Source organism: Sciurus vulgaris (genome assembly GCF_902686455.1).
Source record: "Sciurus vulgaris genome assembly, chromosome: 10".
NCBI lineage: Eukaryota > Metazoa > Chordata > Mammalia > Rodentia > Sciuridae > Sciurus > Sciurus vulgaris.
The window spans coordinates 75429915-75457542 of record NC_136470.1 but is presented as its reverse complement, the minus strand read 5'-3'; the positions used below and the strand labels follow the sequence as shown (position 1 = coordinate 75457542).

The following is a 27628-nucleotide window of genomic DNA, read 5'->3' as shown; positions in this document are numbered from 1 at the left end:
CTGCTTTGAGCTCTGAGTTTGTAGACAAACTGACTAAAAACTGTGGGATCCCTAAATTCCACTTTGTCTTTCAAGTTCTTTTTGTTTATACCTAATAAATGCTTCTTAGGATTTCTGTACTGTTGCCTTTGGTCCATTGAGTTCTCTTTTGAAATCAGTTAAACCATAATCTCTGGAACACTCATTAGATCTTAACCTTTGCCATTGTTCCCTGAGTTTTGACCTTCTGTCTAATGTGACCCTATCTAATCTGACCTGTGTTCTACTTAAAATATTTAATTAAAAATTGTAGACCTACAGCCAAGGGGACCAGAAAACTCAGTGAGATTTGGTGCAGAAAGAAAGATTCGTCAAGCTGGTGTCATTGACTAACCACATCCATAAAGCACATCATTAACCCACTATGATCAAGTTGGGGGGATTCTGGTGAAGGGTTCTGAATATCTCCCTTTTAATTCCTCCCAAGATCTGGAATACTCATTCTATTGAGCTAGTACACCAGTTTTAACACCTTCCTTGTGTTACGTTTAAAAGTAAATAAATTTAAGGAACCATTTTAAGATTATGCAGTTGCAGCCTGGAAAACTTAAGGTGGCGCCTTATAGTATCAATTTTAAGAGCTTTATTTGGTGCATTTAACGCAACTGGTAATTGCAAAATCCACTTCACCTGTGTAAGTGAAAAATACATACTTTTATCTTGTTGGCCGTATGCAATTCTGCACTTGATCTTTGGTATATATTCTACCTTCATTACTTCTGGCAAGATGTTCTGCCTTAGCACTCAGTTGCATTCTTTTTCTTTCCTGTTCATTATGCTTTAATTCTGAGGACCATATGAGGGTATGCTATATTACCTTTTAAAAATTACAAAAATTCGTGTATCCCAGCACCGCAAAAAAAAAAAAAAAAAAAAAATTTGTTAATAGGCAAACCGTTTTCTTAAGTTGATGGCCAAATGTTAAAATGTTATTTTTCATATCATTTATGATCTTGTCACAATCCACTTAACAAAGTTTGGTTAGATTTCAGTGAAAATTATCTTTCAGAGTAGGTTCCCCCCCCCATGGGGGGCAAATAACTTTACTACAATTGGTATATATATGTGCAGAATTTCATGCAAATGAAGTGTGCCAGCAGTGTGATAATTTAAACATATAAACAAAAACAAACAAAAAAAGGATGAATGCACAAACTTGCTGCTGTTTCTCAGACCCAGTTTCTTTTACTGATTTAAAAACAAAATGAGGGGGAAAAAAAAAAAGTGCCTGAAATGAATCTTGTTTTTTTTATAAGTAGCCACCTGGTTCCTGTGTCCTATAGAATATAAGCACTTGACCCTTGGTGTAGCTTCTGTTCAGATTTATATCACGGGAATGGATCTGTCTGATTTCTTGGTCCTTATCTTTTTTTTTTTTTTTTTTTTTTTTTTTTTTTTGTGGTGCTGGGGATTAAACCCAAGGCCTTGTGCTTGCAAGGCAAGCACTCTACCAACTGAGCTATCTCCCCAGCCCCTTTGGCCCTTATCTTGAATTGGCCATATTCAGTATCCCTGGAGGCTTTGTCAGTTGACAAGGGTCAATTCACGGGATGTGGGGGAGGGTGCTTTTATCATCCCCGTTGTGTTTGATTTCTGGGTAAAGAGGCCATTTATCTTTGAAAAAACAAAACATTTTTGCTTTCTCCAGTTTTCTGTTAATGGTGAAAGAATGGAAGTGAATAAAGTTTTACTGATTTGAGACACTAAAAAAAAAAATTATAGATCTAGGCTCAGAAATTTAGCAAGACCTGTCTTTAAAAAAGAAAGACTGCAACTGGTAATGTATCTCAGTGGTAGTGTGCCCCTGTGTCCTCCACAATTTTATGTGTAACTATAATGCCATAATAAAAAAAAAAAAATTAAGCCTATTCCTATTCCTAACCCTCATTTGAGCTGCATCAGTATAGCTGCTTTTTGGTAAACAGCAAGATAATTCTTCATTAAAATTGAACAGTAGAGTTTGAGGTCTCTCCAAGTTTTATTAGTGATAGTGAATTTTTTTTATACAACAGTGCTCTTTTAATTTTTGTTTTAGCCATATAATTTTAAAAATATTAATGTATTATTTTACATTTTCTACTTCTTATTGATTTGTCTACTTTCTATGTTTAATTTAAAATTATGTTTATGTGGTATTTTATTCAGCTTTTTCACTAATATAACCAAAAGACCTGATGAGGAAAAGTTTGGAGATTCTGGGTTTCAGAGGTCTCAGTCCATAAATGGTCAATTCCATTCCTCAGGTGCCTGAGATGAGGCAGAACATCATGGCAAAAGTATGTGGTGAGGAAAGCAGCTTAGGACATGATGATCAGGAAGCAGAGAGAGAGAGAGAGAAAGAGACCTTTCCTCTACACAGACAAAATATAAACCCCAAAAGACCTAGCTCCTCCAGCCACGCCCTGCCTGCCTATGGTTACCACCCAGTTAATCTCTGCCTTTCTATTAATTTACTCATTAGGTTAAGACTCTCATAACGCAATCATTTCACCTCTCACCTCTAAACTTTCTTACATTGTTTTACACATGATCTTTTTGGGGATACCTGACACCTAAACCATAACATATAGTTAAATATAAAACTTGATATATTCAGAACTCCATATTTTTAGATAGGACTTGTAAAAATAAGTTGAATAGATTGTAGTGTCGTAGTATTTTAGACTTTAATAAAGAAGGAGACGTTGGGCTGGAGGTGTAGCTCAGTGGTATAGCGCTTGTCTAGCACAAGAGCGGCACTGAGTTCAAACCTCAGCACCACATAAAAACAAATAAATAAATTAAATAAAGGTATTGTGTCTATCTACGTATAATTTTTTTAATAAAAGAAAAAAATGTTTAAGATTATACTTTATTTATGGTAATAAAGTCTCTGGGTTGATGCCTATTATTCTTTTTCGGGGGCAGCAGTATACTGGGGATTTAACCATATGGCTAGCACTTTTTTTTTTTTGAGACAGGGTCTTACTAAGTTGCTCTCTAAGTTGCTGAGACTGACCTTGAACTTGTAATCTTCCTATCTTAGCCTCCAGAGCCACAAGGATTACACGCATGTGTCACAGTGCCTGGCCTTGATGCCTAATATTCTTTCTAAAGACTAAAATTGATCTTGGAAAAAATTATCTAGGAAGCTGTTATGGAATTTACAGAGTTTGTTTGACACTGACAAATTGAAGTGAGCTCTTTAACTCATTTAAATTGAATATACAGGGTGTGTTCTTAGGCTTCAGAATCCTAAGAAATAAATTCAGTATCACTTAATCGAATATATCTTTATTTTCTACTGGCTTCTAGGGTTACAGCTGAAGTAAAGCACAACATTTCCAACACTGTGGTATGCAGAGTACAAGGGGAATGGAATAGTGTTCTCGAGTTCACTTATAGCAATGGAGAGACAAAGTATGTGGACCTGACTAAATTGGCCGTGACAAAGAAAAGAGTAAGACCACTGGAGAAGCAGGATCCATTTGAATCCAGGTATGTCATCTTTGCATCCATCCAGGAAAATCAGAAACTCTGGATCTTAATCTAGGTCTTTTAACTAATCTAATTTGTGACCTCAGGCAAGTCAGTTCACCAGTTTGATTCAGCTTCCTCTTCCTCTAAATTAGAAAGATTGAAGTGATCTGATAAATTTTAACACCTTACCAGCTAACATATTGTATCAAACATTTGTAAACTGAGCCAAAATTATTAACATTAAAGAATCAAGGATTGCTGTCATTATCTTAAAAACTCTTACAAATCATTAGCAAAACAGGAGGACATCCCAATAGGAAAACAGACAAAGAACACTGAAAGAAAGTTCATAAATAAAGAACTGCCCACTGTGGGGGCAGGGAATCGTTCAATGTAATTAGAATTCAAAGAAATATAAAATTAATCAATATAACAAAAAGTCATATTTTTCATTGCAATGTAGTGACAGTTTTTAAAAAAATACTAGTTTTACTAGGTACAATGATACACACCTCTGGAGCCTAAGGTAGGAGGATTACAAGTTCAAGTCCAGCCTGGGCAACTTAGCAAGACCCTATCTTAAAACAAAAGTAAAATAAAAAGGACTGGGAATGTAGCTCAGTAAAATGCTCCTGGGTTCAATCCCAGTACCAAAAACATAACAAAATGTCCTCAAAAAGTCAGTACAAATGATTACTTTTATTAAATCTGGACCTCTGAGTACATGGTTATTTAGTGTTCTGTGAAACAAATTTGGCATATACATAAAGCACTTGTGCTGGATCCTGAAGATGTATAAAGATTATCTGGAGGAAAAGCTCTTATGCAGTTGTTTGAGTCACAAGTAAAAACTAATCTTTCTATGAAATACCATTTTTACTTAAAAGAATGATTAACAAGATATGGATATTCTAATTTCAGTATTAGGTGGCCACTTTTCTTACAAATGAAGGATGTAAATGAATCATTTCAAGAAAAACAATTGATAATATTTGTTATTAATAATAAAATTTGAGTTCCAGGGCAAAATGAGAATTTTGAAAAACTTGTATCTGCCACTGTAAATTTGGAAGCTTCCCAAGGAGAGTTTTCTAATGAAATTGGTGGATTTTTAAAAATTTTATATAATGAGCCAGGCATGATGGCACACGTCTGTAATCACAGTGACTCAGGAGACTGAGGCAGGGGTATTGCAAATTCGAGGACAGCTTCAGCAACTTAGTGAAGCCCTAAGTAACTTGGTGAGACCCTGTCTCAAATTACAAATTAAAAAAAAAAACGTGCTGGGTCGAGGCTCAATGGTTAAGCACCCCTGGTTTTAAAACCCAGTTACCTCCCCCAAATTATATGATGAAGTTATGTCAACATCTGAACAATCTGTAGAACTTGACAGCTTAGTATTTTTCAAATAACCAATCATGATATTAAGTTATATATGGGTAAATGATCATTCAGGGTGTAAGTTTAACCAGTGGGTTTCTTGTAGCAGTATGAAAAAGCAGTTGACATTTTTTAGTTTCCTGCATTGTAGCTTACCTTTGAAAAACTACCAGTTGCTGATTTTTGACACAGTATCCAAGAGTTGAGTTCCTTGAAAAATCTGTTAAAATAGTCTTCCCTATTTCAACTATATCTGTGAAGTGAGATTTTCTTGCTGTGCTTTAACTAAAACAATATATCACAACACATTTAATGTAGAAGCAGATACAAGCATCCATTATTAAGACATTAAAGAGATGCTGGAGGAGCTGGAGTTGTAGCTCAGTGTACAATATTTGCCCAACATGTATGAGGCACTGGGTTTGATTCTCAGCACCATATATAAATAAATAAGTAAAGGTCTGTCAACAACTTAAAAAAGAGAGAGAGAGATGCTGGTGTAAAATTTTGTTACAGATTTATTGTGGGTGTGTATTTATGGGGTATATGGGTTTGTAGTTTTCTTCGGGAGAAAGTGTTTAACCACAAATTCAGTATCTTTATTACATAGGAGTAGTACAGTTATCCATTTATCCATTTCTTATGTAAGCTTTGGTAGTTTGTCTTTTAAAGAATATTTTCCTTTTACCTAATTTGCTTTTTTTAAAACCTAATTTGTATTTTGTTGGCATTTAGTTCATAAATTTACTTTACTTTTTTGATATGTATAGGATATGTAAGTACTCATTCCTTATATTGAAAATATTTTCTCCTGGTCAGTATGATTAAAAGTTTATTAATTTTAATGAAAGAACCAGCTTTTAGTTTCATTGATTTTTTTTTTATTTTGGTGGGGGGGGTGGGGTACCAAGGATTGAACTCAGGGGCACTTGGCCACCAAGCCACATCCCCAGCCTTATTTTGTATTTTATTTAGAGATAGGGTCTCACTGAGTTGCCTTGGGCCTTGGCATTGCTGAGGCTGTCTGAACTTGTGATCTTCCTGCCTCAGCCTCTCAACCCACTGGGATTACAGGTGTATGCCATTGCACCTGACAGTTTCACTGATTTTTATGTGTTCTTTTTAATTGGTTTCTGCTCCCTCTTTTTTTACTTCATTTTTTCCTACTTTGTTCTTCATTTGCTAGGTTGTTTTTTTTTTTTTTTTTTTTTTTTTTTTTTTTTTTTTTAAGTTACTTAAACTGGCAGCTTAACCAGTGGAGAGAGAAAGCTTTTTCTGTAAAATAATAGAGCATAAATTTTTAAGGGCCAGATGATCTCTACCACAGCTACTCAACGCTGCCATCATAGCATGAAAACAGCAGACACAGATAGACAATAAGTGAACAGTTGGACCTTGTTAAGTTATGATAAAAATTTACGTTCAAAAATTGTTAGTGGGCCAGAGTTTAACCCTTGGGTTGGGTTTTCTTTCTTTCTTTCTTTCTTTCTTTCTTTTCTTTCTTAAACATTTAATGCCATATATTTTCCTCTAAGGGCTGTTTTATTTATATTCTGCGACTTTTAATATGTTTTCATTTCAAAATATTTTCTGGTTTCCGTCATGGTGGATAGAGTGATTTTTTTCAGTGCTGGGGATAAGGGCCTCACGCACTCTATGCAAGTCCTCTACACTGAGCTAATCCCCAGCCCTGTTTTTTTATTTGTTTTTGACTTACGAAGTTATTTCAAAATGTTATTAATAATTTCCAAATACTTGGAGGTTTTCCAGATTTTTTCATTATTAATTTCTAACTTAATTTCATTTTGGTCAAAGAGTGTTGTTTTAGTCAGCTATTTCACTGCTGTGACTACAAGACCCAACCAGCACAATTATAGAGGAGGAAAAGTTTGAGGGCTCACAGTTTCAAAGGTCTTAGTCCATAGAAGACCAGCTCCATTCCTCAGGACTCAAGGTGAGGCTCAACATCATGGCAGAAGAATGTGGCAGAGGGAAGCAGCTCACATGATGATCAGGAAGCAGAGAGAGGTCTCCCCTTGGCAGATACAAATATATACCCCAAAGCCATACTCCCAATTCTCACCTCCTCCAGCCACACCCTACCGCTTCAGTTACCACTCAGTCCCTATCAGGGGGATTAATCATTGATTGGGTTAAGACTCACACAACACAATCATTTTTCCTCTGAACCTTCTTGCATTGTCTCATACGTGAGCTTTTGGGGGACACCTCACATCCAAACCATAACAAATGTACTGTGTATGCTTTAATACTTTATATTTGTTTTAATCCTTTAGATTTGTTTTATGACCCTGAATATTTTCTATCTTGATAAATGTTACATGTGTACTTGACACAAATGTGCTTTCTGTTGATATTGGGTGAGTGTCCTATAAATGTCACTTAGGTCAAGAGAATTGACAGTAATTTTCATGTTCTCTATAATCTTACTGGTTTTCCATGTATTTATTCTATGAACTGAGATCAGTTATTAAAATTACCAATTATTATTAAATATTTCTCCTTGGAGTTCTGCAAGTTTCTTCATTTTATTGGAAACCCTGTTATTTAGGGGCATACACATTGAGAATTGGTTCGTCTTCTTGATATATTGATCCTTGATCGTTATAAAATGTTCTTGTTTATCTGTTAGTAGTAGTCCTTGCTTTGAATTATACTTTGACATTAAAATTTCCACATTAAAAAAAACCACAATTTTATAAAGTTGTTTTATAAATTATAAAACTACTAACCTGTTTCAGTATATAATTCAACTATTTTTAATAACTTTCCTGGGTGGTGAAATTATTACCATAAATCAGTTTTAGACTCTTTTCATCTTACCTTAAAGATCCTTCTCATTCAATTACAGTTAACTCCATTCTCATTCCCAGCCCCATGTAACCACTAATCTACTTACTATCTCTGTAAATTCGTCTTTTCTAGATTCTACAAATAGAATTATATATATCAGTATACCATCTCTTATGCTCTGCCTTCTTTCTGTAGCATATTTTTGAGGGTTATCCATGATGTAGCATATGTATCAGTTCATTCCTTTTTATTGCAGAATCACACATTTTGCGCATCTATTCGGTAGTTGATAGACATTTCCAGTTTTAGGCTATGATGGATAATATTTCTTTGAAAATATTGTACAAATCTTTGTGAGGATACACTTTCATTTTTCTTGGACAAATACCTACATTTACAGTTGCTGGGATGTATGGTAGTTTTATGTTTAAACTTTGGAAAAACTGCCAGATTTTCCAAAATAACTATACCATTTTACATTCCTACCAGAGATGTATTAAGGTTCCAATTTCTCCCACATCCTTGCTAATAGTGTCAGTATTATTTCTTATACCCATTCTAGTGGTATGAAATAGTAATGGTTTTAATTTATAGTTCCCTAATGACTAGTGATATTGACCATATTTTCAAATGCTTCTTAGCCATCCTTCTTCATTAGTGAAATATGTTTTTATATGTTTTACCCATTTTTTTTCTGTTGAATTTTCTGCCTTTTGGGTTGTAGATCTCTGTAAATTCTAGATAAAAATTCTTTATTGTATATATATTCTACGGTTTTTTCCTGTTCTACTACTGTTCTTTTTTGTGTGTGAGTGGTGGTGGGGATTGAAAGCAGGGGTGCTTGATGATCCATATCTCCAGCTTTTTTTGCTTAGTTGCTTAGGGCCTCACCAAGTTGCTGAAGCTAGCATCAAAGTTTTAATCCTCCTGCCTCAGCCTCCCGAGCTGCTAGGATTACAAGAGTGCACCACTGCATCCAGCTTTCTTTTCTTTTTTTTTTTTTATTGAGTTTTTTTTTTAGTATAAGTGCTTACTTTTGATGAAATAGTATTACCAGTGGTTTTTATGAATTGTGGCTTTGGTATTGTATCCAAGAAATCTCTCAAAATCTCAAAGATTCTCTCTGTACCTTCTCCTCAATGTTTTAATGTTGGAACCCTTACATTTAGGAATATAATCCCTTTTGAGTTAATTTCTATCCATGGTGTGATAAGTTCATTTGTTTGTCCAGTTGTCCCAGCACCATTTGTTGAGCAGATTACTCTTCCCTAAAATAATTGTTCTGATGTTTTCAGTTTGCTTAAGTTTTCAACTTCTCCTTCCCTGTGGCCTGTAAATTCTCTGGGCAATAAGTTGAAGCACTCATAGGATTATCCTCATTAGTTTCCTTTTCCTAAACACCACTATGCAACCCTGACTTTTGTTCAATATCTGAAAACCATTGTTTCATTTTGTTTTGTCTAGTTTCCTAGTTGATGAAGGCAGGAGAATAAATCTGGTCACTGTTAATCCATCATGTTCAAAAATTTTGCACACTGCTGCACACCTATAATCCCAGCAGCTCGGGAGGCTGAGACAGGAGAATTGTGAGTTGAAAGCCAGCCTCTGCAACTTAGGCCCTAAGCAACTCAGTGAGTTCCTGTCTCAAAATAAAACGTAGAAAGGGCTGGGATGTGGCTCACTGGTAAAAAACCCCTGGGTTCAATCCATAGTACCAAAAAGAAAGAAAAGAAAAGAAAAGAAAAAAGGAGAGGAAGAAAATTATTTTTAATTTAAAAAGAAGCAGCAACCTGAAATCAACCTTAGGGCCTTGATGTTAGTATTCTGATAACTCATAAGCATGAAATTGCAGATCTGATTTAGGAAATGTAATTTTTAGAAATTACTGTCATTTTGAAAGTATCACCTCTATTTAATTATCTTTTTAAAAAAGAATGTAAAATATGCAGTTTTTGGATTTTAGGCGACTGTGGAAAAATGTGACAGACTCTCTGAGGGAGTCTGAAATTGATAAGGCCACAGAGCATAAACGAACACTGGAAGAAAGGCAGAGGACAGAAGAAAGGCACCGTACCGAAACAGGCACAACCTGGAAAACCAAATATTTTATTAAAGAGGTACGTTCTATGTGAATTCAGGCTGACACTCACATATCTACTTAGAACTTTGGCTTACTAGACTTTGTTTAAGATCACTTAAACATTTTACTTTTAAAAATTGAAGTTCAACATCCCTGTGGTCTCCCTCTGATGTATATATATGAGAGCTCTCTGTAGATAAATAGATCTTCCATTTTTCCCCCTTTTGCTATTATACCCTTCCCATTAGAATCTATTGGTTATATCCTCATAAGCGTATGTTTCAAATTTCTTGTTGTATGTAAACACAAATAGGAAGGCTTTGTAGTATAGTAGACCATCCTGGAGTCATATTTGCTAAGTTTGAGCCCAGGAATGTACCTTGGATAGTTTATTTGCCACTTCTAACCTAAGTTTCTTCAGCTATAAAAATAATTTGAATAAATAAGCACATTGTAAAGATGAAAGAAGAAAGTATGTATGAGGGCAAGAATTCGAGGGGAAGGCCTTTGAGGACGCACTGAAAAGAGCTCTGCCCCTTCCTAGGTGAAGTTGGGTGATTCATTTAGCTTCTCAGAGCCTCCATTTCTTCATCTGTAAAATGAAATGATCAGAAAGCATGTTTTTACTTCTAAATCTAAAATTCTATAATGCAATTAGTTGACATCTTTTTCGAACAACAGTGTAAGTATTAAGATTTATCGGGGCTGGGGAGATGGCTCAGTCGGTAGAGTGCTTGCCTTGTAAGCACAAGGCCCTGGGTTCGATCCCCAGCACCAAAAAAAAAAAAAAAGATTTATCCACCAGGTGATTTAACGTAATTAACAACCTCGTGGTTGCTATTGTTAAGGAGAAATTGCTTGCACAGGAGGGAAGACTTTATTCAAGATTATTGCAGTAGAAGATAGATTGCAATGAATTCTGAATATGGTAGTAACAAGTGGGGAGTTAGAGCCAACAGGTAGGGTGAAGGGATGGATGGAAAATCACTAAGAGGTACTTGTTATATATTGAGGATGAGCGAAGAATTGGGTGGCGTATTCTCAGTAAACTGGTCCTCAGGATTCTTGGCTAAATCTGAGCTCAGTAGGTCAAGGATTGACGCTTACTCAAAAAGACAACTCAAAGGAACCTGACTAGTTTAGTTAAGGAGGGAATCCTTGTCACTGTGAGCCAAATAATTGCCATCCTTTTATCATTTTTTGAAAGAAGGTAAATAAGAGTAAATACATTAAAAATATTTCTGAAAATACAAGTAAATTGAAGGAGACATGGGGGTAAGGACATAGTTCACATCTGACTTTCCCTAGTCCTATAAATAGTGAACTACAATCTTCATTACCTGATCTTGACTGTGCCAAGTTCCTGCAGCAGACATTCACTGTAACTCTTCTTTCTTCAATTTTCTCTTCTCCCATTTCTAGTTCACTCTTTGGCTCTTTGTCTCCTTGCAGTATCCTATTCACAGGACCCAAAGAAGTCAGGAAAGAACCCCCAAACAGCATTTGGATGGTATAGATGCCAGATGGGAAAACAGCTAATTCCTTCATGACCATCTCTTTGTGATCCACCTGTGGCCCATAACTGAGAGAAGCTCAATCTGTAGCATCTTGGCAAAACTGGCAGAATTGCTGCCATGACTTCTGCAAAATAAAATGTTCATGGGTCACCAGCTAGGTGCTCCCGTGCTAGATCTCACCTAATCCTAGCCAAACTGCAGGCATTTTTTGACATCTTAAGCACAGAGGTTTTATATCTTTGCAAAAAGTCTTCTTGTTAAATGTGAAAATAGAATTCCATTTCAGTGAAGGTGGTGTACTAGTTTTGGTTTCTGATTTTGAAAATATTAACTGAATTGTTCTTTACCTTTCTCCTTGTTTCAGGGAGATGGCTGGGTTTATCACAAACCCCTTTGGAAAGTAATTCCAGCAGCGCAAGCAGCAGAGTGACACATGCTCTCTTAAGACTTGACCAAATGAGGTTCTTCTCTGTTTACCCCAAACCCTCCTGGACTGGATTCATTGCACTGAGTGACCTGCTTCCTGATTGCCGGTGGAAACTAAACACGAATGTACCTACTCGAGCACTATAATACTGCAGCAAGACCAAAGTGTTAAAGAAACACGATGGACCTCTCACCAACCTGTTCATGTGATGTGAGCAATACCATCTTAAAACCTTTTACCTGAATTATTAGATGATTAATCTTTTATCCAGTTCCTGGTCCTTAAAGCTGTTTGAATACCTGTTTTTGCACAGGGGCAGTGGATACACACGACAGTGAGAACTCAGTGACTTTGATTTCTTTGTAGTGAAAAGTGAAGTCTCTTTCAGAGTTTGTGTTTTGCTTTCTATCCATAACTGAAGTATTCACTACTCTTTTAAACCAACCAAGAGGAGGAAGAACATGACCCAGAAGTGGATTCAGCCATTGTGCCTGAAATCAGTGTTAAAAAATCACCAGGTTGTAGTAACAAGGCATTCTTTTTCTTCAAAAAGACTGTGTGCCTGTATCTGAGGAACTTATCCATTATCCACCTCTGTCGGAACTCTTTTAAAAAGTATATTTATAAATTGATTAGAATTATAACCATGGAGAGTTTTTTCTTCTGAGCATTTTAATATACTTGAAAACAACATTGACTTGAAAAATTTCGGAACATTTTTCAATACCTAGTTTTATTAAATATTACACTTGAGAGACAATTTTTAAAATGTGTTCATGTCAATATGATGAGATTTTGGCCTTTAAAGAACTAAGGCATTAAAGAAAATAGCAAATATTGAAAAATAAAACTGTTACTTTTTTCTTTATCTTTTTTCAATTATAGGTTAATATTCAGTATTATGTACTATCCCTCTGGATAAGTTTGCTTATCTTACCTCTGTTCATTCAAAAATTAAAACAAATGACTATTCATATTTGTCAGTAATTCAGTTATACATATATATGTGACTGAGCACATGTAAGGTATGGTTTTCTTTTCAAGGAAACTTAAATGCTAAGAAAAGTAATAAAAAGATATCAGGAAAAAAGATATCAGGAAGCTGTATTCAGGTACAAATCTTTTTTTAAATCAGTATTTTATTGAGGTTGAAGAGTTGCTGGCAATTAAAAGAATAGGTCTAATTATGGTTTTCATCATTCATTCAAGTATTTATTGAGTACCTGCTTATGGTGCTCAGCACTTGTTACTGCAAGCTACCTTAATTTTCCAAGAGTGGTGCCTTACTCTGTATCTTCTGATGTGGTCTTCCAATCAGTGTGCTAACACGTACCAGTTATTCATCAGCCGTGGTAGATGGCTGTGTCTGTTGCATCATCATAAGAAGTTTAAGCTTTGTGCTCTGATAAATTGTGTTCTGTTGCGGGAATTAGTAGGATGAAAATAACAAAACCATTTTTTCAACAAATTGTAAATTATAAGAAAAAGAATTGGTTTATGTACAACCATTTTAATGATTCCCTTTTCATTTTTGCTGTGAAATGCACTGAAAAAAATCTCAATGAGCTATAGTTCATGTGTTGGGAAAATTGAAAAATAATAAAACTAGAGAGCAATGATGCATTTGTCTGTTTTATGAATAGAAAGAAAAGGAAAGTTTATATTTATTAGAATTATTGCCCGCTTCATCTGGGGAACCATTGATTTTTCTTTTCAAATACTTCCCTGTAGGAATCTCCAGCTTAGGGAATAATTCAATGAGTTTTTAAAAATTAAAATGTGTAGCCGATTTGCTCATGTCTGTAATCCTAGCAGCTCAGGAGGCTGAGGCAGAAGGATCACAAGTTTGAGGTCAGCCTCACTCAGCAACTTATTAGCAAGACCTTTCTTAAATAAAATGTTTGCCAGGCAAAATAGCACATGACTGTAATACAGTCTTGGAAGGCTGTGGCAGGAGGATTGTGAGTTCAAAGCCAGCTTCAGCAACTTAGCAAGGCCCTAAGCAACTCAGCAAGACCTAAAGAAAATATTAAAAGGACTGGGGATGTGGCTCAGCGGTTAAATCACCCTTGGGTTCAGTTCTCAGTACCATATATAAATGAATGAATGAATAAAAATGTTGGACGTTCAAAAGTACTGGATCAAGGATAAAATGTGTGAAGCCAGAGATTTTTGTTTTGTTGTTTGAAACTTTTGAGTGCCCATTTATTTCTTTAGATTGTTGAACCATTTGAAGAATTATTGAAATAGAAGCTTTTAAACTCTTGCAGAAAATAATATACTTAGGAGAATTGTAGTCTCTCCATGTTATTGGGCCAAATTCTTTTTTTTTTTTTTTTTTAAGATGTTGATGGATCTTTATTTATTTATATGTGGTGTTGAGAATCAAACCCAGTGCCTCACACATGCTAAGGCAAGTGCTCTACCACTGAGCCACAACCCCAGCCTTGGGCCAGATTCTTTAAAAGCAATGAATGAATCCTACATTGTGACAATTGTTTACCTTATCCCTATGTTGACCTCCTATTGCTTTCCTAGAGCCAGGGAGGTTCCAGGGTGAAGAAGAAGCAATATGTTTCCAGAAACTGCAGTTTATCCACCTCAAAAGACCTAGAAGTTTGGGTTTGGGTTATTTATCTGCAACTTGTCATTGTTTAGCCAGCAAAATAGATCTTTTTAGCAGTGTTACACATTTTTTTTCTTTTGGGCCAAAATTTTAAATGTACACTTCCCTCTGTCTATTAGAAGTTGCGTAAAGCAGTCCGAGAGTAGACTGAGCCAGGTATGGTGGCACATGCCTATAATCCCAGCAAATCTACAGGCTAAGGTAGGAAGAGCACAAGTTTGAGACCAGCCTGGTTAACTTAGTAAGACTGTGTCTCAATATCAAAAAAGGGGTGAGGTGGGGATGTAGCTTTGGGGTAGAATACCCCTGGGTTCAATCCGTAGTACCACACACACAAAAAAAGTCCAAGCCTGAGTGTAACCAAAAGTGATTGTTTCAGCCATTTACTTGTTTTTGTTTTTACCACTTTTATAATACTTATCACGCTGTACCTTCTGTGAAATATTTGTATTTAAGTCCCACGGTCATGTTCCAATTAATTGGATTTTAAATAGATAGTTTTAAGCTCCTGATGGTAATTTTACATTGTGTACTCAGTGAGGCATGGCGTACACATATTGATTCACTGAACTCTGCAAGTTATGACCACCATTCCCCCATTACCTCATATAACTGGTTGTCACCAAAATTGGAAAGGAAAAAAGCATTGAATCTCTTGCCCCTTAATTCTAGCACTTAAACTTTCCTTCTACTATAAACAACTGGGACTTGGTAAACCAACTGATACAGATTAATTCTTAAGAGAAATTATTAATTAAGCCTAAAATTTTGCTAAATATATTGCCTTCAGATGAGAGCTAACTTCTGTTCAATATGTTCCCCCAGAGAAAAGAATATTGGTGTGATTATTTCAGGAGCTGTTGTGAAGGACTTTTACAGCTACTGAATGGAACATTCAGTTGGGATTTATCAGGGATAGTAGGAAAAAGAAGGGGGGGGGGGGCGAAGATTACCAGATTGGGGATAAAAAAGATGGCCAGGACACTCAACCTGTAATCCCAGCGACTGGGAAGGCTGAGGCAGGAGTATAACAAGTTTGAGGCCAACCTCAGCAATTTAGTGAGGTCCTAAGCAACTTAGCAAGACCCTGTCTCAAAGTGAAAAATAAAAAGGGCTGGGGATGTGACACAGCACTCAGTAAGAGTCTGACAAACCTCATACATATGAAAATGAAAATCCTAATAAAATATAAATTCTAGCATTATAAAATCCTAACTTGGTCCAAAATTGGACTGCAAAAGAAGTCCTTATCTATTACAAATATTTTCAAAGGTTTTTATTCGATGTTCCCAACATGTGAAATTGGAAAATCAGTGAAGGCTGTTCAAACTTTAGTGGCAGTCCCCCTGGGGACCGACCAATAATTAAGAAAAAGATCTATCTCTGCAAGTAGAACAAAAGGACAAAAGAGAAAATAGGAAAGAACTGAGGGGATTGCAGGAAGAAAAACAAGGGAATGCAAGTTTAGGGGTTTTTTGTTTGCTTTTCTTTTTTTAATTTCCCAGAACCAAATGGCATGAACCCAGTTGAAAATGCCATGCATACCCTACACGTGAAAGGAAAAATAATAGCCCAAGCAAAAGCACATCATCGTGAAATGTCATAATATTAAGGATAAAGATGAAATTCTAGAATCAGTGACCACACTTCTTGATAACTTTACTGAAAGCTAAAAGCAAAAGAGCACTATCTCCCATTTACCTAGAATTTTATCCAAACAATGACTCTTACATGCAAAATTTTAAACTGTTTTATTCCAGTTTTTCTGGAAGCTATTAAAATACATACTCCAACAAAATGTTAGGAGAGTGGGAAGAAGCAGAAATTGGGAAGATACCAGAATAGGATCCAACAGAGAAAAGAGACAAAGAGAGGCATCTACCCTTCAATCCCTAGACAACCTCCCATCAGCTTCTTCAGCAGCTGTTTTATCTGAACATCACTGGCAAGAAAGTTCTTTGAACCAAAATCTGTCTCACTATGTTGTCATTGGTCTTGGTTCTGACTGTTCATACAGGATGGGATGGATGGCCCAAGCTGCATACAAACAGTGCTTCAGGTTTTGAGCACCATTTCTCCCAATGTTCATCTTTTGAGTTTATTTAGCTGTTCCTTCTGTAATGCAGTCTCATCTCTTGAGCAGTCTACTGAGACCACACTGTGTGTCAACTTAGAGTTCTGTTCTAACCATGGTCTGCTACCAGCGAGCTGTTAACTGCCTCTCTGGGCTTCTCTTATCACATTAGAAATAAGGGGGATGACCTCAAGGGTCTCCAAATGAATACCCTATTTTGGGTTATTTATAAGAGACAAAGTCACCCTCCACTCCCATCCCTCCCCAAGTCTGAAGGTGCTGGTTTCTAAATTATGTAGCTGACACTCACTTCTGCTGGTTGCGCTTTCTTCTCTGATCAGGGGAGAAGGGTAAGGTTGCTCGTAGCTGCTCCCTGGTAGATGATGAAACTGAGGAGAAGCTCAACATATCCTCTAGCTTCACTTCTTTTTACTTACTTGCTTTTAGTAAACTTAAAGAATCCCCAATTTTAGAGGTCACATAACCAAGCAACATATTATTAGACTCCCACTAGCTGTTCAGAGGTGACACCTCTGAAGTATGGGTGTCAATGTTAATGGTTGCCTGCGCTGTTTTTCCAGGAAACAGGCAACTTGTCTGACTCAAACCAGGTGAAACCACTGATCCTTCACTTGGGCTGGGGCATGTATCCTATCCAAGGGGTGACTTCTTGGACATCAGAAGGCCCTAAACTCCACCGTCAGGTCACGCTAAGACAGTGATACCAGTGATGAAAATCAGGGCCCAGTCCCCGTTTTCCATGTGAAGATTGAACACCTGAGAAACACCAACGCAAGTGTAGAAAGCAAGTTTTATTTAAAGGAATAGAACAGAGACAGACTTCTGAGGGGAAAAGGGCACCAGAGCTGGGAGTCCCAAGAAGTAGGGGTGTCCTGCCTCTTTTATACATTTTAGAATTCCTTTTTTCTCATGCCTTTGCTTCCTGATCCTGCCTCTTGACCCAAACGGTGGAGTGATCCAAGGGCAGAAAGAAGCCATCTGGGATAGGAGCATTCATAACCCCCCCTACAACTCCCTACTGGGAGGAACAATTCCCTGGAGGTAGGTAACCTTGCCAAAGGTTGTATGAGGGGGAAGTGCCCTGTAGGTATTAGCATTTTATTTCCTTTTGAATCAGCCCGCATCTCCCTGACCCAAATCATTATCTACACTAACTGTCCTTTTGACCCAGTCTCATGCCTCCAGCCCTGATCTATTTTTAATGAATTTAATTTCCTTGGCTAGGCACAGTGGAAGGGGGGGGGGGGGACACTACATATGGGCATTGGACATCTGTGATATTGCTGCATCTCAGCACAGACATCTCAGCTGCTGGTAGCAGTTCTAGAGTGAAACCGATGTCACCTGGATCACAGGCCTCTGTCATCACTGCCAGAGAAGCCACATGTAATTGGCCATTTTCAGCTCCAATTGGGATGGGAAAATGGATCCTGCCCCTCACCAAGACTTATGGTAGGAAGAGTCTGCCAAACACAAAGGGTTTCAGGTGCTCAGTGGCCAATACAATGACACAAGTCAGTGTAATAGAAACCCAGTCATTTTCTCATAATATGCAGTTCAGGGGGAGGCAGGTGAGGAATAGGACATGGACTCAACAATGTCACAAGTTGTGTCTCGGTAGCATGACTTGTTGCCTAAACGGTCCCAGGTGGCACCCCAGCAGCAGGTCTAGCTTCAAGACAGAAAGAAGGGGGGCAGAGCTCTGCCAACTGCATCGTCCTCCCTTTGATTGAAAAGACAAAAGCTTTCCCAGAAATCCTCCATAGACATTTGCACATGACTCTTTAACCAGAATTGTGTCATAAAGCCCACCCTGGAAATGAGGGAAAGTAGGAAGTTTTTTAGTTGGGTAGATTGCTACCTCCTTCGCCAGACTGGAACTCTGTCATAACAAAAAGGAAGAAGTGGAGATAGGCTAAGCACCGAGTACTGGGCCTGAAAAGTTGATGAGAATCACCAAACTTCTCCCCATGGCATCTCCCCAGAGACCATATTATATGGTCTCTGTATTAACCTTTTTTCTGTTGCTCTAACAAAGTACCTGAGAATGGGTGTTTTATAAAGAGGTGAGGTTTATTTAATTTAGCCCAAGATTTGGCAGCCCCTGGGGCTGACCTTTGGTGAGGTTGATCACAACATGGTGAATGGCATCATGGTGGAAGAATATGCAAGGGGTAGAGGTTGCATGGCTAGAAACCTATGGAGGGACCAGTCTTGATCTTTTTATAACAACCCACTCTTACGGAAAGAATTGGTTGCCCATGAGAAGTACATGACTCCCTTCCGAGGGCATCTCCCCCAGTGACTGAATTACCTCACACTAGGCCCCACCTCTTACAGGTTATACCACGTCAACACTGCCACACTGAGGACCAAGCCTCCAGCTTATGAACCGCTGGGGGACAAAACACATCCATATCATCACAAGCTCCAACAAAGCCATCATCATAAGAGCAGGATGTCCCTGCCACACGTATGTTTGTGGGGGCAGGGGACGTTGCTCTCAGAAGTCACTGGAAGCAGCCAGAGCCCCCATTCTGGAATGTCTGTGAAGTCAAACTTGATACTTCTTCCCTTCCCTGCTATAGTCATGGCAGTCTGGGTGCCAACCCAGAAGAGGAAACTAGTGGCTCTCATTTCTCTGGCAACAGGAGGCCTAACCATGCCTTTCTCACATGATGTTATGCCCCCACCCCAACATCAGGTCAGATATTCATGATTCCAGCCAAGCCCCTGTGCAGCTTTTAATGCACTGCTTCTGGTCACTTTTAGTGACCTCTTCTTTGCCTTCCTGTGAGTCTCCCATGCAAACTCTCAGGGGTTTTACAAAGAGATGGAAGGGAAAATAGTGATAGTTCAGAGACAGGGAAGAGGAGAGAGAGGGTCATGAGGGGAAAGAAGGATATGTAGTTAGAGGGAACCTGATGTGCAAGCACAGAGGTCTAGAGTGCCTAATGCATTCAGGGAACTCAGGTGGCTGGTGAAGCTGGTGACGTTTGGTGGAGCCTCTGTGGTCTGTCTCTAGCCTGGGAATTTGCATTTGTCCTTAGGGTGTGTGAGTCCTACCTCAGGGGAGCCAGGCCTCATGGGGAGCTCTGGTTTTCCCCAGACCAGAACTGAGTCTGGCTCTGGTTTCAGTTACGGTGGCTGGCTCAGAACGGGGAGTGGGCCTTTGCTGTGGTTTCAGGCCTCCTGTTTCTCATCACCTTCTGCTGCCTGGTTTCTCTAAATTTGTCAGAACCTGGCATCTTGCATTGACGCAGACCCCTGGGAGGAGGAGGTGGCACCCCAAGGGCTGATGCCTACAGGGGTGATTTCTAATGTGCTAACCCCACCGACATACTTAGGACCTGGCACTTCCTTTCCCAAGCCACGGAGGTGTGAAAACAGAATCCTGGAGGTTTTCCATTTGCTTTAGAAGGGGGACTGGGCAGGCTGGCAAGAGAGGCCAGCAGGCTCTTCTAAACCACGCACTTCACTCTTCCTCCTTCCCATTTCACACACGACTGTTCCAAAGGCTGGAGCCACATGTAGAGCTCTTCTGGCTGGAAACGCCTTCTCTTTGGCTACCAGCCCACCTGAGTGGTCAGCTTGCTCAGTAGGGACTGGGCTTCCCTTGCCCTCTCTCTCCCCATGCTGCTTGTTACCCAGTGATGCTATGGGGATGCCTGAGAACCAGAGTGAGGGAAGGACCTCCTGCCACTGCCCCCGCATCTTTCCATGGCAGGCTCCTTGAAACAGAACCCGAGATGCCATATGTGGTATGGATGTACCTCAGGGCCTTTCAAATGCCATGGTGCCCAAAGTGCTGCTTCCACAGCCAGCCCAGACCTTCTACTGTCCCTGGTGCAACATCTGTGTGGAGGTGAGTACTCCTCCTCCCTGTCCACTCACCAGTCCATCCTGGGCACCTGAGCAGGACCAGGAACCTGACATCATCAGTGGGCCATGGGTGGTATGAAAACATCTTCCCAGATGGCTAAAAGTGGCTCTCAACCACTCTGGGTCACTTACATATGTCATCACCTCTGTGTCTGCACCTGTCCTGAGAGGCTGGCCTTGCTTGCAAGGCTGGCCTTGCTTGCACAGATGCTGACATGCAAAGGGCTTCACATCTGTGCTGAGCCTGGTGGAGTCAGGGGGAGGAAAGGCAGCCCCTGTCCCGTCCCCTGGCTTGGTGATACGAGATACCCAGACCTTAGGCTGGCTGCTGCCCTGTTGTGGGGCTCTTTGCTTGTCGCCTCTGGGTGTCCAACTTGGAGGGTTTCCTGAGTTCTGAGAGTTCTCTCGTGCACACCCTGCACGGGTTTACAAGTGCAGAAGGCTGGCTAGGCAATGGGGTTCTTTTCCTCCTTACCCAGTGTCTGAGAAAATACAGCCTCTGAGTTTTTCTTTATCCTGCTCGAAGTGACACCAGGCAGGTCTTGTCTGAGGGACCTGATGAGCCATGGCATCCTATCTGTGCTCTAACAATGGAATTGCCCGTTTCTCCCTAGAGATGGGAGCCCCTGTGTATAGGGTCAAGAGCAGGCGGTGTAAAGGGCAGAGTCGGGAGAGGCCACAAGATTTTGGTAATGGACTAAACCAGATAAAACCTGGAGGCCTGCCTCCTGTCCCCTAGGACTTTGACTCCCCTGTAAGTGGGAGAACAACTGTATAGGCATAGAAACTTCCTAGTCTTCCTGCTGCTGCTGGTTCCCTGTGCCTCTGCCTGGGTGCCCTGTTGGCTACCTCCGTGATTTTCCTCCTGTGCACAAGACACATGCCCTTCTCCCCGGACAAAGCCATGGCGTATCCGCACGGTCCCAAGGGCCCAACTTGGGAAGAGCACAGATTGTGCGGACGGAGGGGCAGACGGCCAAGGGGCGGGGTAACCAAGGGCAGGGCTGATGTGGGCGGGGCTAGAGGGGAAACCACTTGCGAGGACATGTGCAGGACATGTTGAGGGCGAGTGGGGTCAGGAGATGGCGGGGTAGGATGGACTGTGGAGTTAAGAATCGAGCAGGGCCACGGAGCAGGGTAATGGTTGAAAAGGGACAGTGGGGACAACAGCGCGGTGGAGTTGGTTTCACTCGGGTGGACTGGGCTACCTGTCCTGTCCAGAGAGGAAAAGTGGGTGGGCGGGGCTAGCTGGGACCAGGCCTAGTGAGGGCGTGGTCAAGTTGAGGGGTAGGACCAAAAACGAACAGTTTGGTTACTTGGTTTCTTAGCAGACACACAGCTTCACAGTAGCTCTACCTACCCCGGGCCTCCTGCTTCTACTCATTCGGCTCCTGCTGATCCAGGACTTGTCGGTGAGTAAGGTAAGCAGGGCCGAGTATGTGTGCGCAGTACCTGGCTGTGTAGAGCATCTGGCACCTCTGGGACTCCTGCACTTTCTGCGCTTTCTTCACTGCCCTTGACCCTGATAGTGCCTCACACTCGGATCTGTCCTCCCTCTGGAGCTCAGTGGTCATTCTCCCTCCTGGGTGCATTGCATGGACAGCCTACTGTGTGCTAGGCTGCGTGTTATTTGAGGGATGGATAGGGGTGAGTACATCCTGCATTTGTGTTGATAAGCAACCTGCAATCAGAATAACACCGGCCGTCAGCCAGGCACACTCTTAAAAAGGAGTGGGTCCTGAGCAGGGTAGCATAATGAAGAAACAAAAGTTTGGCAAGGCTGGCATTGTAGAGGAGGTAGGTGTGATTTTGGAGAGGCAGAGGACAGGAGGACATTGCCTGTGAGAGGCACATCTTTTCAAAAAGGCATGGAAACCCGAAAGTAGGTTGTTAACAGAATGATGAGGAAACAGCTCTACTTCAAGCACAAGGTGAGCCGTAGGGGTCAAGATTTAAAAAGCCCAGAAAGTCAAGCAAGGAATTCAGTTTTGATGAAGTAGAAACCTGGGAGCCATGGTAGGTTTTTTCAAAAACTCATACATTGAGGAATATTTACAAACAGTAAAATTCACCCTTTTAATCTATAGTAAGGGATTTTGACAAATGAATACCGTTCTGCATTCTCCAGCATGATCAAGGTTAGACCAATTTCATTACCCCAGGAAATCCTTCATTCATCTTTTGCTGTCAGTTTCTCTCCCTAGGTCCTTTTGGTTTTTCTTTTTCTAGGATCACATGTAGTGGAATCATTGCCTTTTTCCTCTGGCTTCATTCATTTAGCACAATGCATGGAGAGTCATCCATGTTGTTGTTCATGTTAGTAATTTATTTCCTTTTATTGCTGTGTAGTATTATATGGATGCCCTACAGATTATATATACATTCAGCACTTGAGGGACTTTTCCATAGTATGTAGTTTTTGGCAGTATTTCTTGTTTGTTTTGTTTTGTTTTTTGTGCCTGTGCTTGAACCCAGGGGCACTTAACCACTGAGCTGCATTCCCAGCACTCCCTTTTTTATGTTTTCTTTTTGAAAAAAAAAAAAAAAAAAATTTTTTTTTTTTTAAATTTTGAGACAGGGTCTCACTAAATTGCTTAGGTCCTCCCTAAGTTGCTGAGGCTGGTTTTGAACTTGCAATTCTCCTGCCTCAGCCTCCCAAACTGCTGGAATTACAGGTGGGGGCCACTGTATCCAACTAATTTGGGGCAGGTATAAATAAAGCTGCTACAAACATTTGTGTACAGGCATGTGAACACAAGTTTTCATTTCTGTTGGATAAATTCTTAGGGGTGGCATTGCTGAGTCATAAGGTAACCGTGTGTGAAACTTTGTAGGAAATTGCCAAATTTGTCTTCCAGAACAACTGGAACATTTCTAAATTCTACCAGCAATGTCTGAGAATTCCAGTTGCTCCACATCCTCAACAACATTTGACACTCTCATTTGTTGTTATTTTGTTTTATCTTTTAATTGTAGCCTAATAAATGAGAAATGGTATCTCATGAAGGCTCTGCTTTGTATTTTCCTAAACAGTAATGTTGTTGGGCAAATTTTCATGTCTTCTTGGTCATCAGTAGGTCTTTGGTAAAGTGTTCACTCCAATCTTTTGCCCATTTTTAAAAAAATGGGTCGTTTTCTTTATTTCTCTATACTAGATTCAAATCTATGTTTTGTAAATTTTTTTTTCCATCTGTGGCTGGTCATTTCATTTTCTTCATACCACCGTCCCAAGAGCAGGGGTGCTCAACCACTGAGTTTCTCCCCCAGCATTTTTTGTTGTTCATTCTACATGGAAAATCATGTCATGTGTGAAGTCAGTTTCATTACTTTCTTTCCAACCTGTGTCTTTATTTCTTTTTCTTTTTCATGTTGAATAGGAATGCTAAGAGTGGGCATCTTTGCCATGGGATTCCTTTAGTATGACAATGACTTGACTAAAGGCTCTTTCAGGAAGACTGGTGGGCAGCATGAATGGGGGAGGGGGAAGCTGCAGACTCAGACAGCTGGAAAGACAGAGGAGCCTGTCTGCTCATCACCTCCTCCTTTCAGTCACCTCTCTCTCCTCCACTGCCATATTTGACTCCCCTCCCATCTGTGGCTCCTCTGCTTAGCCCTTACTCATCAGCCCTGTGCTGTCTTCTCTCTCCAGCTTCAGCCATCACTTAGTTTGCCTGGCAGCATTTTCCCTCCCTCCATCCTGTGCTTCTTCCAGCCCCAGGTCACAGGCCATTGCCCTTCCTCCTCTGCTCAGAATGAGGCCCTCCATGTCCAGCTTCCCCAGTCTCAAGGGACCTACATGTGGTCTGCACTCTGGGACTCACCAGGCAGGGCTCCTTTCCATTGCTTGCAGCGCCCATGTCAGGCACTGATTCCAGCTCCGACTTTCATTCCCTCCCTACTCTGTTCTGATTGCAGCTCCTCCTGGAGTCAATGCAGGGTGGTAGCAAGGACTCTGGAGCTAGACCATGTAGGTCTAAATCACAGCACCGTAACAGCAGGGAGATCTTGGGTATGCTGCTTAGCCATCTGGTCTCTCAGTTTCCCTCTCTGTAAAACAGGGACGTGTGGGTAAATTTGCCTAAGACACACAGAACAGGGGCAGGTACCAGAAAGGGCCCCATGTGCTGCTGTTATCATTACTACCATTCCTCCCTGTGGTCATTTAGTGTTTGTGGCTCATCTTAAAAGTCAAGCAACCCTTGCCCTTAACATCCCAGGCCTCCCCTCCACCTGTTGTACCCTCTGTGCCTTATTCCCTCAAAGAGTTGAACTTGCTCACTAGGCCCACCCTTCACTTCCTGGCCCACAGCAGCCCAGCCCCTGTCCTTGCTGTCACAGTGATGCTCTCCTCAATGGCCAAAACCAGCAGGCCTTCCTCAGACCACTCTTTCTGGACTGGACCAGACTCTGAAGCAGGAAGCAGCTGGAACAGCCCTCTTGCATGTCTTAGCACTCAACGCTCTGGGCTTCTCCTCTGCATGTACCTGGTGCTGTGGGCTGGGTTGCCTGCTCTTTCCCATGATACCCTCTCTCTGCGCTCCCCTGGCCACTCTCTACGGTGCTCAGGGCCTCCTGTGGCAGCTGCCCTCATCATCCTGAAAGTAGGCTGTCCGTGCTGTTAGCACTGTGCTATCAGCCCCCAGTGCAGGGACTGGACTTAATTGTTTCGCTACTGGGTATTGAACTTTACCACTGAGCTACATCCCCAGTCCCTTCTATTCTTTATTTTGAAACAGGGTCTCACTAAGTTGCTGAGGCCGATCTCGAATTGGCAGTCCTCCTGCCTCAGTCTCTGGGCTTACAGTCACTGGGATTACAGGCGTGTGCCACCGTGCCTGGCTTGACTGAGGCATTTTTGATGCCCTGCCTGGCTGGGGGTATATCTAAGTGGTAGAACCTGTGCTTAGCATGTGCAAGGCCCTGGTTCTTCAATCCCCGACACATGAAGAAAAGCAATCTGAATAAATGAGTGAACCAACAAACAAAGAATCAACCTTTGGGGATAGAAGAAAAAAGAGAAAGGAACAGAGACAAGCCTGATGCTCTGATCCCCCCAGGATAAGGGGAAGGAGAGGCAGCAGCAAGGTGGGCAGAAGATGGGGCAAGAAGAACATGCCACTTGATGTTGGTCCTGTGGAGTGTGAGGGGCGTTTGAAACACAGAATTGGAGTAGGAGTCCCCGAGTGGAGCCAGTGAGAGAGGCTGGTCTACAGACCAGAGCTGTTGGTGCTTCAGAGCTGTTGGATTCTATTCATATCTGATAGGGTTCCATGTGGGGAGAGGAAGATATTCATATTTTCTGCTCAGTTCTTAAAAATTTACTAATTATCATTCCTTTAAGCCTTTTTATATACCTTATTTACGATCAACATTTTCTATACTTTATCCGCTTTTAATTTAAAATTTCTCTAAATTTATAAGTTGCGTAACTTTTTTAAAAATATTTTTATTAGTTGTTGATGAGCCTTTATTTGTATGTGGTGCTGAGAATAGAACCCAGTGCCTCACACATGCTAGGCAATCACTCTGCCAGTGAAGCACAATCCCTGCCCCTGCAATTTTTTAAAGTCTGCCATTAATTAATTATTTTTTTCTGGTACGAGGGCTTGAACCCAGGTCTGCTTTACCACTGAAGCTATATCCGCAATCCTTGTTGTATTTTGTTTTGAGATAGGATCTTACTAAGTTGCTGAGGTCTGCCTTTAAGGTATGATCTTCCTGCCTCAGCCTCCCAGTCACTGGGATTACAGGCCTGCGCCAATGCGCCTGGCAGGTTACTGGTTTCTTAAGTGAACACCTTAAAGGAGGCAGAACCTCATACAGCATAATGACTCCTGTTGCTTTTTGTCCTATGTGGAATCCTAGTTTCTCCTAGTGGAGAAAAGTACTAAAGATTAAAATCTCCATGCATGGGCCTTGGGAGAGTTGGGGATGGACAGAGGTCCTGCTGGGCTACTTCCCATTGTGAAAGAATATTTGCTAGGTAAAACTCTTAAAGTTGGGATGAGTCTCAACCTGGTCTGGAAGGAGGAGGGGCCAAAATTGATGGATGGAGTCGGGGAAGGGGAAAGTGGCATAAGGGAGAGAAGAAGCCAGTCAGTGTCCAGGGGGGACTTGACCTTTGAGATTGACCTTTACTGCTTTGTGTACTGAAGACCTTCAGCCCAGATTTTCCTGGGCCACGTGATTTTTCACTAGGGAAATCTGACAGGGCATCCCCGCTGTCACTGCCTCCCAGATAGTGAAATTCAGTGAAGGCACATGTTTAGGAAAAAATAAGAGGTGGGAAAGTGGAGTGGGAGCAGGTGGTGACACTGCCTTTGGAGCAGTTGAGCAGCACCAGGAGGATCTTAAAAGGTGTCTGGAAGGACGTGGTGGGAGGACATGGTGGGTTAGGAAACAAAGGTGAGGACAAAAAAACTGTCCAGAACAGATTCGGAGCAGGAGGATGAATCTGAGGACACAGAAACTGATGGGGAGAGACACCACATCCCCCACCCAGGCCAGCCACCATGCTGCACACTTTCAGAGCCCTCTGACCCCCTTCATGCCCTTTCCCTCTACTCTACCTTTGTCCCCAAGCCCTGGACCCATCAGCACCTGATGCAGAGGATGAAGAGGGCTATGACTCCTATCACCCTCTGCCCGCCCCCCCACCCCCCCGGGGCCATACTTCCTTTAGTTGGCTTTCGTTGCTCTGGGGGGAAGAGATGAGATGGAACTGTTCTTAAACTTATTAAACAATAAATAAAAGGGAAAATCAGTGTCTTCTCAAAAAAAAAAAAAAAACTATAATGGGGCACATTTCTCTGGGCTAAAGGAATCTCTGGAGAGTAAGGAGGACATCCATTGGTCATTAGATGCTTAATGCTCTCTTCCCAGAGGAGTTTCTGAAAGGGGCAAATTGCAAATGCCTCTTTTTGCAGCCAAAGAAACTTGTGGAGCATGCCTTTGTACAGGAACAACAATGGGGAGAATCTCTACAGGCTTGTAAGCCTTACTATGTACACAAAGGAAGCCAGGCATTTCCTTAGGAACCACTCCATGACCCTCTCTCAACCCTAGAGTCTGAACAGCGAGAGTCTGGTCTGTGAGGGGAGCGGGTGGAGCCAGCAAGGGAGAGTGCAGCAAGGCATCCAGAGGCATGCATCTTTGGCCCTTTCATTCAATGCTGCTTAATCAACCCATCACCACAGGATACCCCACTGGGTGTCCTGGGGGATTAGGAGGAGAAACATCTAAGGTACATTGAGGAGTGGCCCCTGCAGAACCTCATAGTTGTTCCAACTCTTTGTCGGTCTCCACGCGT

General features: G+C 41.0%; 1 protein-coding gene and 1 long non-coding RNA gene across 4 annotated transcripts in view; one reads left to right on the top strand and one right to left on the bottom strand.

Annotated features, from left to right (window-relative positions):
* Positions 1-13335, top strand: part of OSBPL11 (oxysterol binding protein like 11) — an 83816-nt gene extending 70481 nt beyond the window's left edge. For 2 of the 3 annotated variants that reach the window (XM_079156203.1, XM_079156204.1), the window contains exons 12-14: positions 3334-3516; positions 9656-9809; positions 11654-13335. In XM_079156203.1, coding sequence (XP_079012329.1) covers positions 3334-3516; positions 9656-9809; positions 11654-11719 — 403 coding nt within the window. In that variant the 3' untranslated portion in view covers positions 11720-13335. The remainder of the gene's footprint in view (positions 1-3333; positions 3517-9655; positions 9810-11653) is intronic. The other variant, XR_013766565.1, reaches the window with a different exon arrangement.
* Positions 1-27628, bottom strand: part of LOC306671082 — a 74569-nt gene that overhangs the window by 20292 nt on the left and 26649 nt on the right. The window lies entirely within an intron of this gene.